We start from the raw sequence: 13,680 nt of genomic DNA, 5'->3' as shown, positions 1-13,680 counted from the left end.
CGAAATTGCTCTTATTTTTCCATTTTACTCCGCTAAAAGTTTTGCAGTATATTATGTGGTACATTAAATAGTACCATTGAAAAATACAAGTCCTTAAGGGGTTAATGTAAATTAACTTAAGGGCTTAAATAGATGTATGTGATTCTGTCAGGTTTTGCATCCTAGAAATCACAGCTGCAAAATGTGACGAAACAAAATTTCAATGGATTTGTTGTCTGTCAGGATTCTCGCACGCTATTACTACCCGTGAGAAAAGATAGGGCAGGACCTGTCTTCCCCCCATAGGCCTCTGGTTAACCAGCATCCCTACAAGCGTTCCACTTACCCAGCTTGCAGCTCCAATCCGGCGGTGAGTCTGACCTCTTTCCTGGGCGTCTGCACTGAATACAGGACTGTGCATGCAGACACCAGGGGGAAGAGGTCATGGGGCACAGACTCTGCACTGCCGCTGCCAGACCTGCCTGCAGGCTGGTTGAGTGGAACGCCTGTCAGGTTGCTGTACGGCCAGGAGCCACATTAAATGGTCTGGCGGGACCGTCTCAGCCGTTCCATAGAGGTAAACCGTAGAACGAAAAAAATTCTACAAATATTTCAGGACGTTATATTTATAATTGTCACACAGTGTAATAATATAATTTGTACTTCTCATCAGTTGTGTCTCTCTATGACAGCGGATTATGTGGTATCACTGAACACTTCTTTACCTTGTAGGCGAGCCTCAGCCATGTTCTCACAGCCCTTGCCTGCACATGGGGACCTGTCAGTCTAATGGGAGCACATACAGCTGCGTCTGTCACAAGGGCTACACTGGAGAGAACTGTGAGATTGGTATGTACTACCCGCAGACATTATGTAGAGCCTTATAGATACAGTATATGGGGTAACCATGGAGCAATCCAATGAGACCTGTGGGAATGGTTTTATCTCCTTATCTCCAGCTATTATATATATAATTTAGTTAGTCCTGGGTTATTACAAAAGATCCTCCCGATGTGACACCCCATGACTCCCATTTAATGACACTCAGAGAAATGTGATATCAATGGAAACAGAAACTCAGAAATGTTCATTTAACAAAACTGTCTCCCATAAGAAGTCCTTGTTGGCCAACCAATCACAGCGCAGCTTTCATTTTGTCAAGCTACAATTAGGTAAAATGAAAGCTGCACTGTGATTGGTTACTATGGGCAACAAGGACCATCTTACTGTTAGACAGTCTGAGAACCAAAAAGTTTTATTCTGCCGTAGAGGTATATGAGACAAAATGGCTGTCAACGAATACAGAAGAGCGTTTTGTGTCCTTGACTTTCATGTCTACCAGTCTGTTATTAGTGTGCAATGTTACTTCGGACAAAGCTTGGTGAAGCTCCGCCCAGCGGGCGCACGATTTGTAAGTGGAAATCCAATTTTATGGAAAAAGCATGCATCTGTAAGGGAAAATTATCCGTCTGTCCACCAGTAAGCAAAGAAATGGTGGAGCGCATCAATGCAAGTTTCACATGGAGTCCTCAGATATCCACCATTGGAGCGAGCAGAGAATTGGACGTCCTACCGCCGACTGCGGGGAAGATTCTGCACAAATGCTTGAGATGTTCTCCCTACTGATTGCAATTGTTACCGGCCATGAAAGCGGACGACAAAGCGCAGCGACATTTTTTCAGCGAGAGTCTGTGAACAGTCTGTGGACAGCAATGGGGTGTTGCTAAGGTGATAAGCGATCAGGGGCACAATCCTCAAAACATATGTTCCCCCTCCTTCTCCCACACGGTAATAATCCCCCTTTGTGCCCCCATAGTGATAGCGCCTCTGCTGTGATAGTGTCTTCCCACACACAGTCAGATCTCTTAGCTGCTCCTGAGGACATCTTTATTTCCTGTACTGGATAAAGGCTGCAAGAATCTCCCCCAACAGCACAGCTTGGAGTCGGACTCTTCTTACTCATGTGACTGATCGCATACTCACCCCCACCCTTCACTGCACCCAGGGCACATGCCCCACGCTCCCTGCCTCGCTCCTAGCTACGCCCCTGCATGAAACTCTGTATGTACATGAGGGGACTTTTATAGAAATAACTAATGTCATTTAATATATAAATAATTGAAAAGGGCGAACTTAGCATTGGATAGTTCTCAAATATGCAAGCTTTTATGTAACTCGAGAAGCACAACCAGATTTCTATTCTGCTGATGTAGATGAATGCCGCGCACATCCATAACCATTGTTTTTATTACCGGTTCACATTTATTTGCTGTAAGACATGCAAATACACGATTGCTATATCTTATGGGGATTGCATGCTGTTCTCAGCATTGACACATGCATATACAATGTTTTCCCAGATATTGATGAGTGTTTGTCCAACCCCTGTCAGAATGGAGGGACCTGCATTGATGAAATAAACTCCTTTCTGTGCCTGTGCTTACCAAGCTATGGAGGAAGCACATGTGGAAAAGGTAAGGACCATACCCCGTGTCTTTGGGCAACATAAATAACTCTTGTTATGTGTATAGCATCAACTTATTCTGCATATTATATATTACCCCCATCATGCTGGCTGCTCATTTTACCGACCTCAGAAGGATGAAAGGCTGAGTCAACCTTGAGCTGGCTACCTGAACCATGTGGGTCAACCTTCAGGTCATGAGCAAGAACTTAGGACTGCATTTTCTGCTGCCTTAGCACTTTGCGCCACACGGGGCTCTAGCAAAGTACCCAGCAGAGTAGATTTATGAAACTGTGTAAAGGAAAAACCACCCTTGTAGCCGAGAGCAACCAATCACAGCAGTTTTAAATTTTTGTTCCACTCTTGAAAAATGAAAGTTGCTCCAGCTGCTATGGGGCTTGTTTGAGCCTAAGGACCCTCACACATGGGTGGGATACGTCCCCCAGGACACAGCAGAATTTGCCACTGTGGAATTCTGCATCAATATTTGCAGGGCTGAGGGCTTCTTCAGATGGGCATATGCGTCTTTGTGAATGTCTCAGCACAATGTATTGGCACTATGCACGAGGATGTTTTGTGCGCATATCAGCATATTTGAATGTCCTTTTTCGCACGCAGGGCAGGCTCATTTTCGTGTGGCAGATAAACACGCCCCGATTTAAATAACTACTTAGCCTAAAGAAGGCAAAATATGTTCTTTTTTTACTTGGAATTGTGCATCTGTGCACATATTGCATGCGCACTTGCCAAATCCCATTGACTCCTATAGGGATCCTTGATGTGCAAAGACACGCAAACATAGAGCAGATTCTATTTTTTTGCACTCACAATAAAATCCATGGGTTTTATTCTCTACGTATTGCGAGGGTTAATTTTACGTGCACAAATACGCCTCTGTGAAGGAGCCCTAACTATGGATTTTGGTGCGGAATTTATCGTGGCTTGGGGTTTCATCAAACATGTGGGTTTTGTGCACGTAAAATATACTGGCGCACTGTGCAGAGAATGGAACCCATTGATGTCAACGGGTGTGCTAGCATGAATGTGTTTTGCGCATGCAAAAAAATAGGACCGGCTTTATCTTTCTGTGTATTGCGCATCAAAGGCTCCCATAGAAGTCTGTGGAAAGTGTTCAGATGTGCACTCAATGCGCGTAAATGCGCAATACACTGCGTAATTCCACGAAAAACAGAAATCATCTGGACTTCATTAGGATAAACAGCCTTTTAGGGTGCCTACCCTAACCGGTGCTCAGGAAAGATGTTACAGTACTGGAGGGGGTTCAAAGAAGAGCAACTAAACTAATACATGAAATGACGGGACTGGAATACCCAGAGAGGTTATCCATATTGGGACTATTTACCCTGGAAAAAAGACGGCTAAGGGGCGACCAAATAACCATGTATAAGTACATGAGGGGACAATACAAGGATCTCTCCTAGGATCTGTTTATACCCAGGACTGCGACGGTAACAAGAGGACATCCTCTACGTCTAGAAGAAGGCAGGTTTCATCACCAACATAGAAAGGGGATTCTTTACTGTAAGAGCAGTTAGACTGTGGAACTCTCTGCCTGAGGACGTGGTGATGGAAAAAGTCATAGAGGAGTTTAAAAGGGGACTTGATGTCTTTCTAGAGCGGAAGGATATTATAGGCTATAAATCTAAGATTATTTGTTAATCCGGGTATACAGGCAGGTAGGAACTATTAGGGGTTGATCCAGGGAACAGTCTGATTGCCATTAGGGAGTCGGGAAGGAATTTTTTCCCCAAAAGGGCTAATTGGCTCCTGCCTCTTGGTTTTTTTTTGCCTTCCTCTGGATCAACAACACAGGAGGATAAACAGGCTGGACTAGATGGACATTGTCTTCATTCAGCCTTACGAACTATGTTACTATGTTACCCAATAGCGATATTTTTTCTTGTGATGCGAGAGCGAAGATTATGAAACCAATGATTTTAATGGTTTCATACTCATTTGGGATTTTTACTCTAAAGTCTTGCAGCACTAAGAAAAATCTGCGATATCTCTCAGTGATTTCAATGGGGCTGGCGGCAGCAGCGCCAGCCCCATTGAGAACATAGGGAATACTTTGCAGACTTCTGCTACAGCTGTGACAGCTATGGAAGAGGATTCCTTTATCCTGGCAGGGACTGCAGGGGTGAAGGAATCCTCTGCCACAGAAAAACAATACCTTTTATGCCCATTTAAATGCGCTATTTGGGCATATAGATGTTATAGGGGTGAGTTGCTTCCTCGGGACCCACTTTTACAAGCCTGATCAGAGACTTACTGCCCATAGCAGCCCTTGCTGTGATGTATATGGCATGGACAGGTTTAACATTGACAGACATTCATTCAAAAGACCAAATGTAATATTACATTCCCCCTGCAGTGTATGGAGCTTCTCCAGCCGATGGGAGACATTTGTGGAAACTGGATCCACAGCGATCAGCTGATTGCCAGGCCAACATCTGTATAAAAAGGGACCATGAGACAATTGTTTCAATTTTATATGAGGTTTAAGTGATATGTGGTCTCACTGTATTCAATGGGTATATAAATGACATATTAGGGCCTCAGATTCATGTAGAAATGCTCTGTTCAGAGTTCTAAGTATCTGCCTGCTGTGTTGCTGTAGCTATGCAATCTCAGACAGGTAACCAAGGACTTTAACCCTTTCCAATCCACTGTCTGATGTCTGAAGTCATTATGATTTAAGGCTGTACAGCTCTGATGTTGGAATACGTTCGTTTGGGTTCTCTTTCTGTATATTGCCATCCTCTCTGCTGTGGGAGCCTATCCAATGTGTCATCGCATGCAGTACTGGCTTTAGCCAGCAGATGGCACCGTTGTATAACATCAGAAAAAGAGTAAGCTCCCTAGGAAAACCAGGATACAAATTAGATTGGAAAGGGTTAAATATATCCTTCGCTGATGAGATGTTGTTATAATCATCTTTTATAGCTGTCATAGAATGTACAAAATGAATAGAATCTTATTAATAGAGAATTATATTGATGGGTGGTTGATCATTCGGGTCCCTATTAACGTGACACATAGCTAACGACTCCTATAAAAGACTATATTAATTCTACAATTAAAAGGAACCACAATAATGTTAGAACCTCATTCAACTGATTGTTCTGATTTCCTACAAATTGTAGTTACTTCCCGCGGTCACGGTACGTTTGTACCCAATTGTGCTACATTATTAGCGCAAAAGTAAAAAGCAGTGAGATGCAAACTGTAGCTTCATAATCACCCTAATATCTAGTAGAAAATTCATGACTTAAGTATTTCTTTGCTTTGGGGAACTAACTGTTTAATAGACCTCTGTGGTTTTGTTAATTGCATACAAATAGTTTTCTGCAAGATCACGGAAAATCTGTATTCGAGGTACATTTCCCTATAGGATATGCAAAAGACAAAGAGTGCACAGAGATAAGATGAAAATCCCAGGAGGTCATGTTCAAGCTAATAAAAATTATATGAATATACAAAATCTCTTCAATGTAAAATAATGTATTATTGATGTATCAAAAGACAATAGTATTGTTGTTTATTACCCATTCGGAGAGCTAATTATAAAACCGGCATTGTAGAAAATAGATTAGATTACAATTACATTGGATTGCGCAAATAGATGCTATCTAAATGCATAGAATAGTATTCCTGGGTATTTCTTGGAGGTGTTGAATGAGAAGCTAAAGCCATGAAACAATTAGCGTAAGTTGTGGAACTGCCATTGGAATCATTGTAAAAGACAATAATAATAAATACATTAATTTGTGTCCCATCGTATGTTAGGTTTCCAATAGCTATAAGGTCCAACAAATCCAATTAGTTAGCAGGCTATTACATTCCCGGCGGTGAAGCACAGATTAAGAAGGACAATAGTGGAACAATCCGCATAGCCGTCCATGCATCTCCTAGCAGCCAGAAATATGCAAGGTCCAAGTTGCTGATGTAAAAGTGATTTCTATTATATGTGATGCCGCTCTTGCTTTCGCAGCCTTAATTGGCACAGGAAATGGCAAACAGGGTAAACAGGTCAATTGCCTGGAGCCCAGACAGTCCAGGGGCCAACAAAGTTTCTGTAAATTTATTCCTGCTTAATTCCACATTGGCAGCATTTAATTATCATATAGACATTACTTGATTAGTAAAAATGTGGATACTACTTTTATGATAATTAGGCATCGTCCTGGATTAATTATTTCCAGTTTAGAAATTCTACTTAACACTAATTAAAAGCAAGGAAATGATATTAATATTTGTCTTACAGTATTGTGTCTGGAGGATAAATGATCATTGCTGTACTACAGGGGGGATGGCTGCCTCCAACCCATTCAATCTCACTAATATATTTACGACCTTCATAAAAGAATACAATTTGACAGCTGCGCCATTCTCTGTGGTTGGTTAATTTCTTAGAAGATCTGGGAATCGGGCCATGTCACCACTCCCCACATGTTCCACCAGCCAACTTGCTACCCTTTCATACAACCATTTGTCCTATCTAAACCTTTTTTCATATAATGCTTTAGCCGATGTCTGTACTCAACCCTATTACTGTAGATACAAATCACAGTCGGCGGTTGAAACGTCAATAGGACTATATCCACAATGAAAAATGTCCCACTTCCCAGTGTTTGCACACACTCCCACCTAAATATTCATGCAATCTATTCAATATTTGGTCTAATAACTATTACCACTATAATAACCCCTTAGTGACGGCCAATACGCCTTTTTACTGACCTCACTAATGGGCTTTAAACCTGCACATACATCTTTTTAAGGCGGTGGTTTGGCTGACTACTGACAGCCAGAGTCCTGTTCTAACAGCCAGTAGAGGGCAAACCTCAGATCCTGGCAATGTAACCCCTTATATGCCCCAATCAATAGCACCTTAGGCATGTAATTCATCAGCACCCCACAGCATGCTTGCAAGCTACCAATGGCAGCCAGAGATCGGACAAAGGCCTCTGTATCTGCCATGTAACTCAGCCTATTAGGCCTCGCCTCCCACAGAGTCTGATAGGCTGCTGTCGTAGGTATAGTACAATGCACTACATAAGTAATGCAGTGTACTATCCTAGTGATTGAACAATCACATCATCAAGTCCTCTTCAAAGGCTGAAAAATAGTGTTAAAAAAAGCTCAATGAAGTTTAACTGAAAGAAAACAATAAAGTTTAAAAAAAGTTCATATTTTTCCCCCAAAAAAACTTTTTTAATTGATAACATACCAAAAGAATTGTAAGAAACCCACATAATGGGTATTACCGCATTTGCAATGACACAAACAATGAAAATATTTTGTTATTTATCTCAGTTGGTTAACGCTGTACGAAAAAACTTTTAATGTGTGGTCAGAATTGTTATTTTTCTTTTGTTTGTCTCCCAAAAACGCAATAAAAAGCAATCCAAAAGTCACATATATCACAAAATTGGACCAATAAAAACTACAGCTCTTCCCCCCCAAAAAACAAGACTTCACTCAGCTCTGTTGCTGGAAAAATAAAAACGTTATGGGTCTTATAATGCGTGATGCAGATTCACTTGTTTTTCTTTAAAAATGTGTTTGTATTGTGCAAAAGAAACCAGAATAAAAGCATCTGTATAAATTTGGTATTACAGTAATCATGCAGATCCAGATAAGAAAATATCAACCCGCATGGCGAATGCCAGAAGAACAAAACCCCAAAACAATGGTAGAAATTCTAGGAGGGTTTTCTATCCTCTCAAAAAAATGTAATAAAAATGATAAAATCCATTATATGTACCCCAAAGTGGTGCCATTAAAATATACAACTCTTCCTACAAAAAACAAGCCCTCATATGGCTATATAACTAGTAATGCCTCATGCAATTTGGTCCTTAAAGGGGTTGTCTCGCGAAAGCAAGTGGGGTTAAGTACTTCTGTATGGCCATATTAATGCACTTTGTAATATACATCGTGCATTAAATATGAGCCATACAGAAGTTATTCACTTACCTGCTCCGTTGCTGGCGTCCCCGTCTCCATGGCTCCGTCTAATTTCGGTGTCTTCTTGCTTTTTTAGACGCGCTTGCGCAGATGGGTCTTCTCCCTTCGGCTCAGCAGCAGCGGCGTTTTGGCTCCGCCCCCTTGTACGCGTCATTGCGTGGCTCCGCCCCCATCACATGTGCCGATTCCAGCCTCCTGATTGGCTGGAATCGGCACATGTGATGGGGCGGAGTTATGTGATGACGCGTACAAGGGGCGGGGCCAAAACGCCGCTGCTGCCGAGCCGAAGGGAGAAGACTAGAGATGAGCGAACACCAAAATGTTCGGGTGTTCGTTATTCGGAACGAACTTCCCGGGATGCTCGAGGGTTCGTTTCGAACAACGAACCCCATTGAAGTCAAAGGGCGACCAGAGCATTTTTGTATTTCGCCGATGCTTGCTAAGGTTTTCATGTGTGAAAATCTGGGCAATTCAACAAAGTGATGGGAATGACACAGAAACGGATAGGGCAGGCGAGGGGCTACATGTTGGGCTGCATCTCAAGTTCCCAGGTCCCACTATTAAGCCACAATACCGGCAAGAGTGCCCCCCCCCCCCCTCCCAACAACTTTTACTTCTGAAAAGCCCTCATTAGCATGGCATACCTTTGCTAAGCACCACACTACCTCCAACAAAGCACAATCACTGCCTGCATGACACTCCACTGACACTTCTCCTGGGTTACATGCTGCCCAACCGCCCCCCCTCCCCCCCCACAGCGCACACCAAAGTGTCCCTGGGCAGCCTTCAGCTGCCCTCATGCCACACCACGCTCATGTCTATTTAGAATTGCGTCTGCCATGACGAGGGACCGCAGGCACACACTGCAGAGGTTGGCACGGCTAGGCAGCGACCCTCTTTAAAAGTGGCGGAGCGATAGCCCACAATGCTGTACAGAAGCAATGAGAAATAGAATCCTGTGCCACCGCCATCAGGAGCTGCACACATGGGCATAGCAATGGGGAACCTATGTGCCACACACTATTCATTCTGTCAAGGTGTCTGCATGCCCCAGTCAGACCGGGCTTTTTAATTCATAGACACAGGCAGGTACAACTCCCTATTGTGAAGTCCCTGTCGACCCACAGCATGGGTGGCTCCCTGGAACCCACCGGCGGTACACAGAAATATCCCATTGCATTGCCCAACACAGCTGAGGTAGTAATGTCGTGCTTAATGCAGGTGGGCTTCGGCCCACACTGCATGCCCCAGTCTGACTGGGGTTCTTTATAAGTGTACAGATGTAGTAAAAACTCAGTGTGCACCTACAGCATGGGTGGGTGCCAGGAAGCCACCGGCGGTACATAGAAATATCCCATTGCATTGCCCAACACAGCTGAGGTAGTAATGTTGTGCTTAACCCTTTCCAATCCAATTTGTATATGGTTTTCCTAGGGGGCTTACTCTTTTTCTGCTGTTATACAACGGCGCTATATGCTGGCTAAAGCCAGTACTGCATGAGCTGACACGTAGGATAGGCTCCGACAGCAGAGAGGCTGGCAATATACAGTAAGAGAACCCCGACGGACGTCTACCAACAACGGAGCTGTACAGCCTTAAACCCTAATGTCTTCACAGGTCACACAGTGGACTGGAAAGGGTTAATGCAGGTGGGTTTCGGCCCACACTGCATGCCCCAGTCAGACTGGGGTTCTTTACAAGTGGACACATGTAGGTTAAACTCCCTGTGGACCCACTGCCTGGGTGGGTGCCAGGAAGCCACCGGCGGTACATAGAAATATCCCATTGCATTGCCCAACACAGCTGAGGTAGTAATGTCGTGCGTAATACAGGTGGGCTTCGGCCCACACTGCATGCCCCAGTCAGACGGGTTCTTTAGAAGTGTACAGATGTATTAAAAACTCAGTGTGCACCTACAGCATGGGTGGCTCCCTGAAACCCACCGGCGGTACATAAAAATATCCCATTGCATTGCCCAACACAGCTGAGGTAACGTCAGCTGTAATGCAGGTGGGCTAAAAATTAATTTGATTACACTGTAGGCGAGGGCCCACAAAAATTGCTGTATCAACAGTACTAATGTACATCCCAAAAATTGGCCATGGCCAGCCAAGAGGGCAGGTGAAACCCATTAATCGCTTTGGTTAATGTGGCTTAAGTGGTAACTAGGCCTGGAGGCAGCCCAGTGTAACGAAAAATTGGTTCAAGTTAAAGTTCCAATGCTTTTAAGCGCATTGAAACTTATAAAAATTGTTCTGAAAAATTATTTGAGTGAGCCTTGTGGCCCTAAGAAAAATTGCCCGTTCAGCGTGATTACGTGAGGTTTCAGGAGGAGGAGCAGGAGGAGGAGGAGGAGGAATATTAGACACAGATTGATGAAGCAGAAATGTCCCCGTTTTGGATGCTGAGAGAGAACGTAGCTTCCATCCGCGGGTGCAGCCTACGTATTGCTTACGTATCGCTGCTGTCCGCTGGTGGAGAACAGAAGTCTGGGGAAATCCAGCCTTTGTTCATCTTGATGAGTGTTAGCCTGTCGGCACTGTCGGTTGACAAGCGGCTACGCTTATCTGTGATGATTCCCCCAGCCGCACTAAACACCCTCTCCGACAAGACGCTAGCCGCAGGACAAGCAAGCACCTCCAGGGCATACAGCGCTAGTTCAGGCCACATGTCCAGCTTCGACACCCAGTAGTTGTAGGGGGCAGAGGCGTCACCAAGGATGGTCGTGCGATCCGCTACGTACTCCCTCACCATCCTTTTACAGTGCTCCCGCCGACTCAGCCGTGACTGGGGAGCGGTGACACAGTCTTGGTGGGGAGCCATAAAGCTGGCCAGGCCCTTAAAGACTGTTGCACTGCCTGGGATGTACATGCTGCTCGATCTACGCACATCCCCTGCTACCTTGCCCTCGGTACTGCGCCTTCTGCCACTAGCGCTGTCGGCTGGGAATTTTACCATCAGCTTGTCCGCAAGGGTCCTGTGGTATAGCAACACTCTCGAACCCCTTTCCTCTTCGGGAATCAGAGTGGGCAGGTTATCCTTATACCGTGGATCGAGCAGTGTGTACACCCAGTAATCCGTCGTGGCCAGAATGCGTGCAACGCGAGGGTCACGAGAAAGGCATCCTAACATGAAGTCAGCCATGTGTGCCAGGGTACCTGTACGCAACACATGGCTGTCTTCACTAGGAAGATCACTATCAGGATCCTCCTCCTCCTCAGGCCATACACGCTGAAAGGATGACAGGCAATCAGCCGGTGTACCGTCAGCAGCGGGCCAAGCTGTCTCTTCCCCCTCCTCCTCATCCTCCTCATGCTCCTCCTCCTCCTCCTGTACGCGCTGAGAAATAGACAGGAGGGTGCCCTGACTATCCAGCGGCATACTGTCTTCCCCCGCCCCCGTTTCCGAGCGCAAAGCAGCTGCCTTTATGGTTTGCAGGGAATTTCTCAAGATGCATAGCAGAGGAATGGTGACGCTAATGATTGTAGCATCGCCGCTCACCACCTGGGTAGACTCCTCAAAATTACCAAGGACATGGCAGATGTCTGCCAACCAGGCCCACTCTTCTGAAAGGAATTGAGGAGGCTGACTCCCACTGCGCCGCCCATGTTGGAGTTGGTATTCGACTATAGCTCTACGTTGTTCATAGAGCCTGGCCAACATGTGGAGCGTAGAGTTCCACCGTGTGGGCACGTCGCACAGCAGTCGGTGCACTGGCAGCTTAAAGTGATGTTGCAGGGTGCGCAGGGTGGCAGCGTCCGTGTGGGACTTGCGGAAATGTGCGCAGAGCCGGCGCGCCTTTACGAGCAGGTCTGACAAGCGTGGGTAGCTTTTCAGAAACCGCTGAACCACCAAATTAAAGACGTGGGCCAGGCATGGCACGTGCGTGAGGCTGCCGAGCTGCAGAGCCGCCACCAGGTTACGCCCGTTGTCACACACGACCATGCCCGGTTGGAGGCTCAGCGGCGCAAGCCAGCGGTCGGTCTGCTCTGTCAGACCATGCAGCAGTTCGTGGGCCGTGTGCCTCTTATCGCCTAAGCTGAGTAGTTTCAGCACGGCCTGCTGACGCTTGCCTACCGCTGTGCTGCCACACCGCGCGACACCGACTGCTGGCGACATGCTGCTGCTAACACATCTTGATTGCGAGACAGAGGAGGAGGAGGAGGAGGAGGGTGCTTTAGTGGAGGAAGCATACACCTCCGAACATACCACCACCGAGCTGGGGCCCGCAATTCTGGGGGTGGGTAGGACGTGAGCGGTCCCAGGCTCTGACTCTGTCCCAGCCTCCACTAAATTCACCCAATGTGCCGTCAGGGAGATGTAGTGGCCCTGCCCGCCTGTGCTTGTCCACGTGTCCGTAGTTAAGTGGACCGTGGCAGTAACCGCGTTGGTGAGGGCGCGCACAATGTTGCGGGAGACGTGGTCGTGCAGGGCTGGGACGGCACATCGGGAAAAGTAGTGGCGACTGGGAACTGAGTAGCGCGGGGCCGCCGCCTCCATGATACTTTTGAAGGACTCAGTTTCCACAACCCTATACGGCAGCATCTCAAGGCTGATGAATTTTGCTATGCGGACGGTTAACGTTTGAGCGTGCGGGTGCGTGGCGGCGTACTTGCGCTTGCGCTCGAACACTTGCGCAAGCGACGGCTGAACGGTGCGCTGAACTACACTGCTGGATGGGGCCGAGGACAGCGGAGATGAGGGTGTGGGTGCAGGCCATGAGGCGGTAGTGCCTGTGTCCTGAGAGGGGGGTTGCATCTCAGTGGCAGGTTGGGGCACAGGGGGAGAGGCAGGGGTGCAAACCGGAGGCGGTGAACGGCCTTCGTCCCACCTTGTGGGGTGCTTGGCCATCATATGTCTGCGCATGGTGGTGGTGGTGAGGCTGTTGGTGTTGGCTCCCCGGCTGAGCTTTGCGCAACAAAGGTTGCACACCACTGTTCGTTGGTCGTCAGGCGTCTCTGTGAAAAACTGCCAGACCTTAGAGCACCTCGGCCTCTGCAGGGTGGCATGGCGCGAGGGGGCGCTTTGGGAAACACTTGGTGGATTATTCGGTCTGGCCCTGCCTCTACCCCTGGCCACCGCACTGCCTCTTGCAACCTGCCCTGCTGATGCCCTTGACTCCCCCTCTGAAGACCTGTCCTCCTGAGTAAGCGTTGCACACCAGGTGGGGTCAGTCACCTCATCGTCCTGCTGCTCTTCCTCCGAATCCTCTGTGCGCTGCTCCCTCGGACTTACTGCCCTTA

General features: G+C 46.7%; 1 protein-coding gene across 1 annotated transcript in view; it reads left to right on the top strand.

Annotated features, from left to right (window-relative positions):
• The window catches only part of NCAN (neurocan), a 238,339-nt gene that overhangs the window by 185,801 nt on the left and 38,858 nt on the right, over positions 1 to 13,680 (top strand). Inside the window, exons 8-9 of the mRNA XM_066604529.1 lie at positions 712 to 828; positions 2,340 to 2,453. Coding sequence (XP_066460626.1) covers positions 712 to 828; positions 2,340 to 2,453 — 231 coding nt within the window. The remainder of the gene's footprint in view (positions 1 to 711; positions 829 to 2,339; positions 2,454 to 13,680) is intronic.

This window comes from Eleutherodactylus coqui, chromosome 5 (genome assembly GCF_035609145.1).
Source record: "Eleutherodactylus coqui strain aEleCoq1 chromosome 5, aEleCoq1.hap1, whole genome shotgun sequence".
Classification (NCBI taxonomy): domain Eukaryota; kingdom Metazoa; phylum Chordata; class Amphibia; order Anura; family Eleutherodactylidae; genus Eleutherodactylus; species Eleutherodactylus coqui.
The sequence above is the reverse complement of the archived record's forward strand: the minus strand, read 5'-3'. Positions and strand labels throughout refer to the sequence as shown.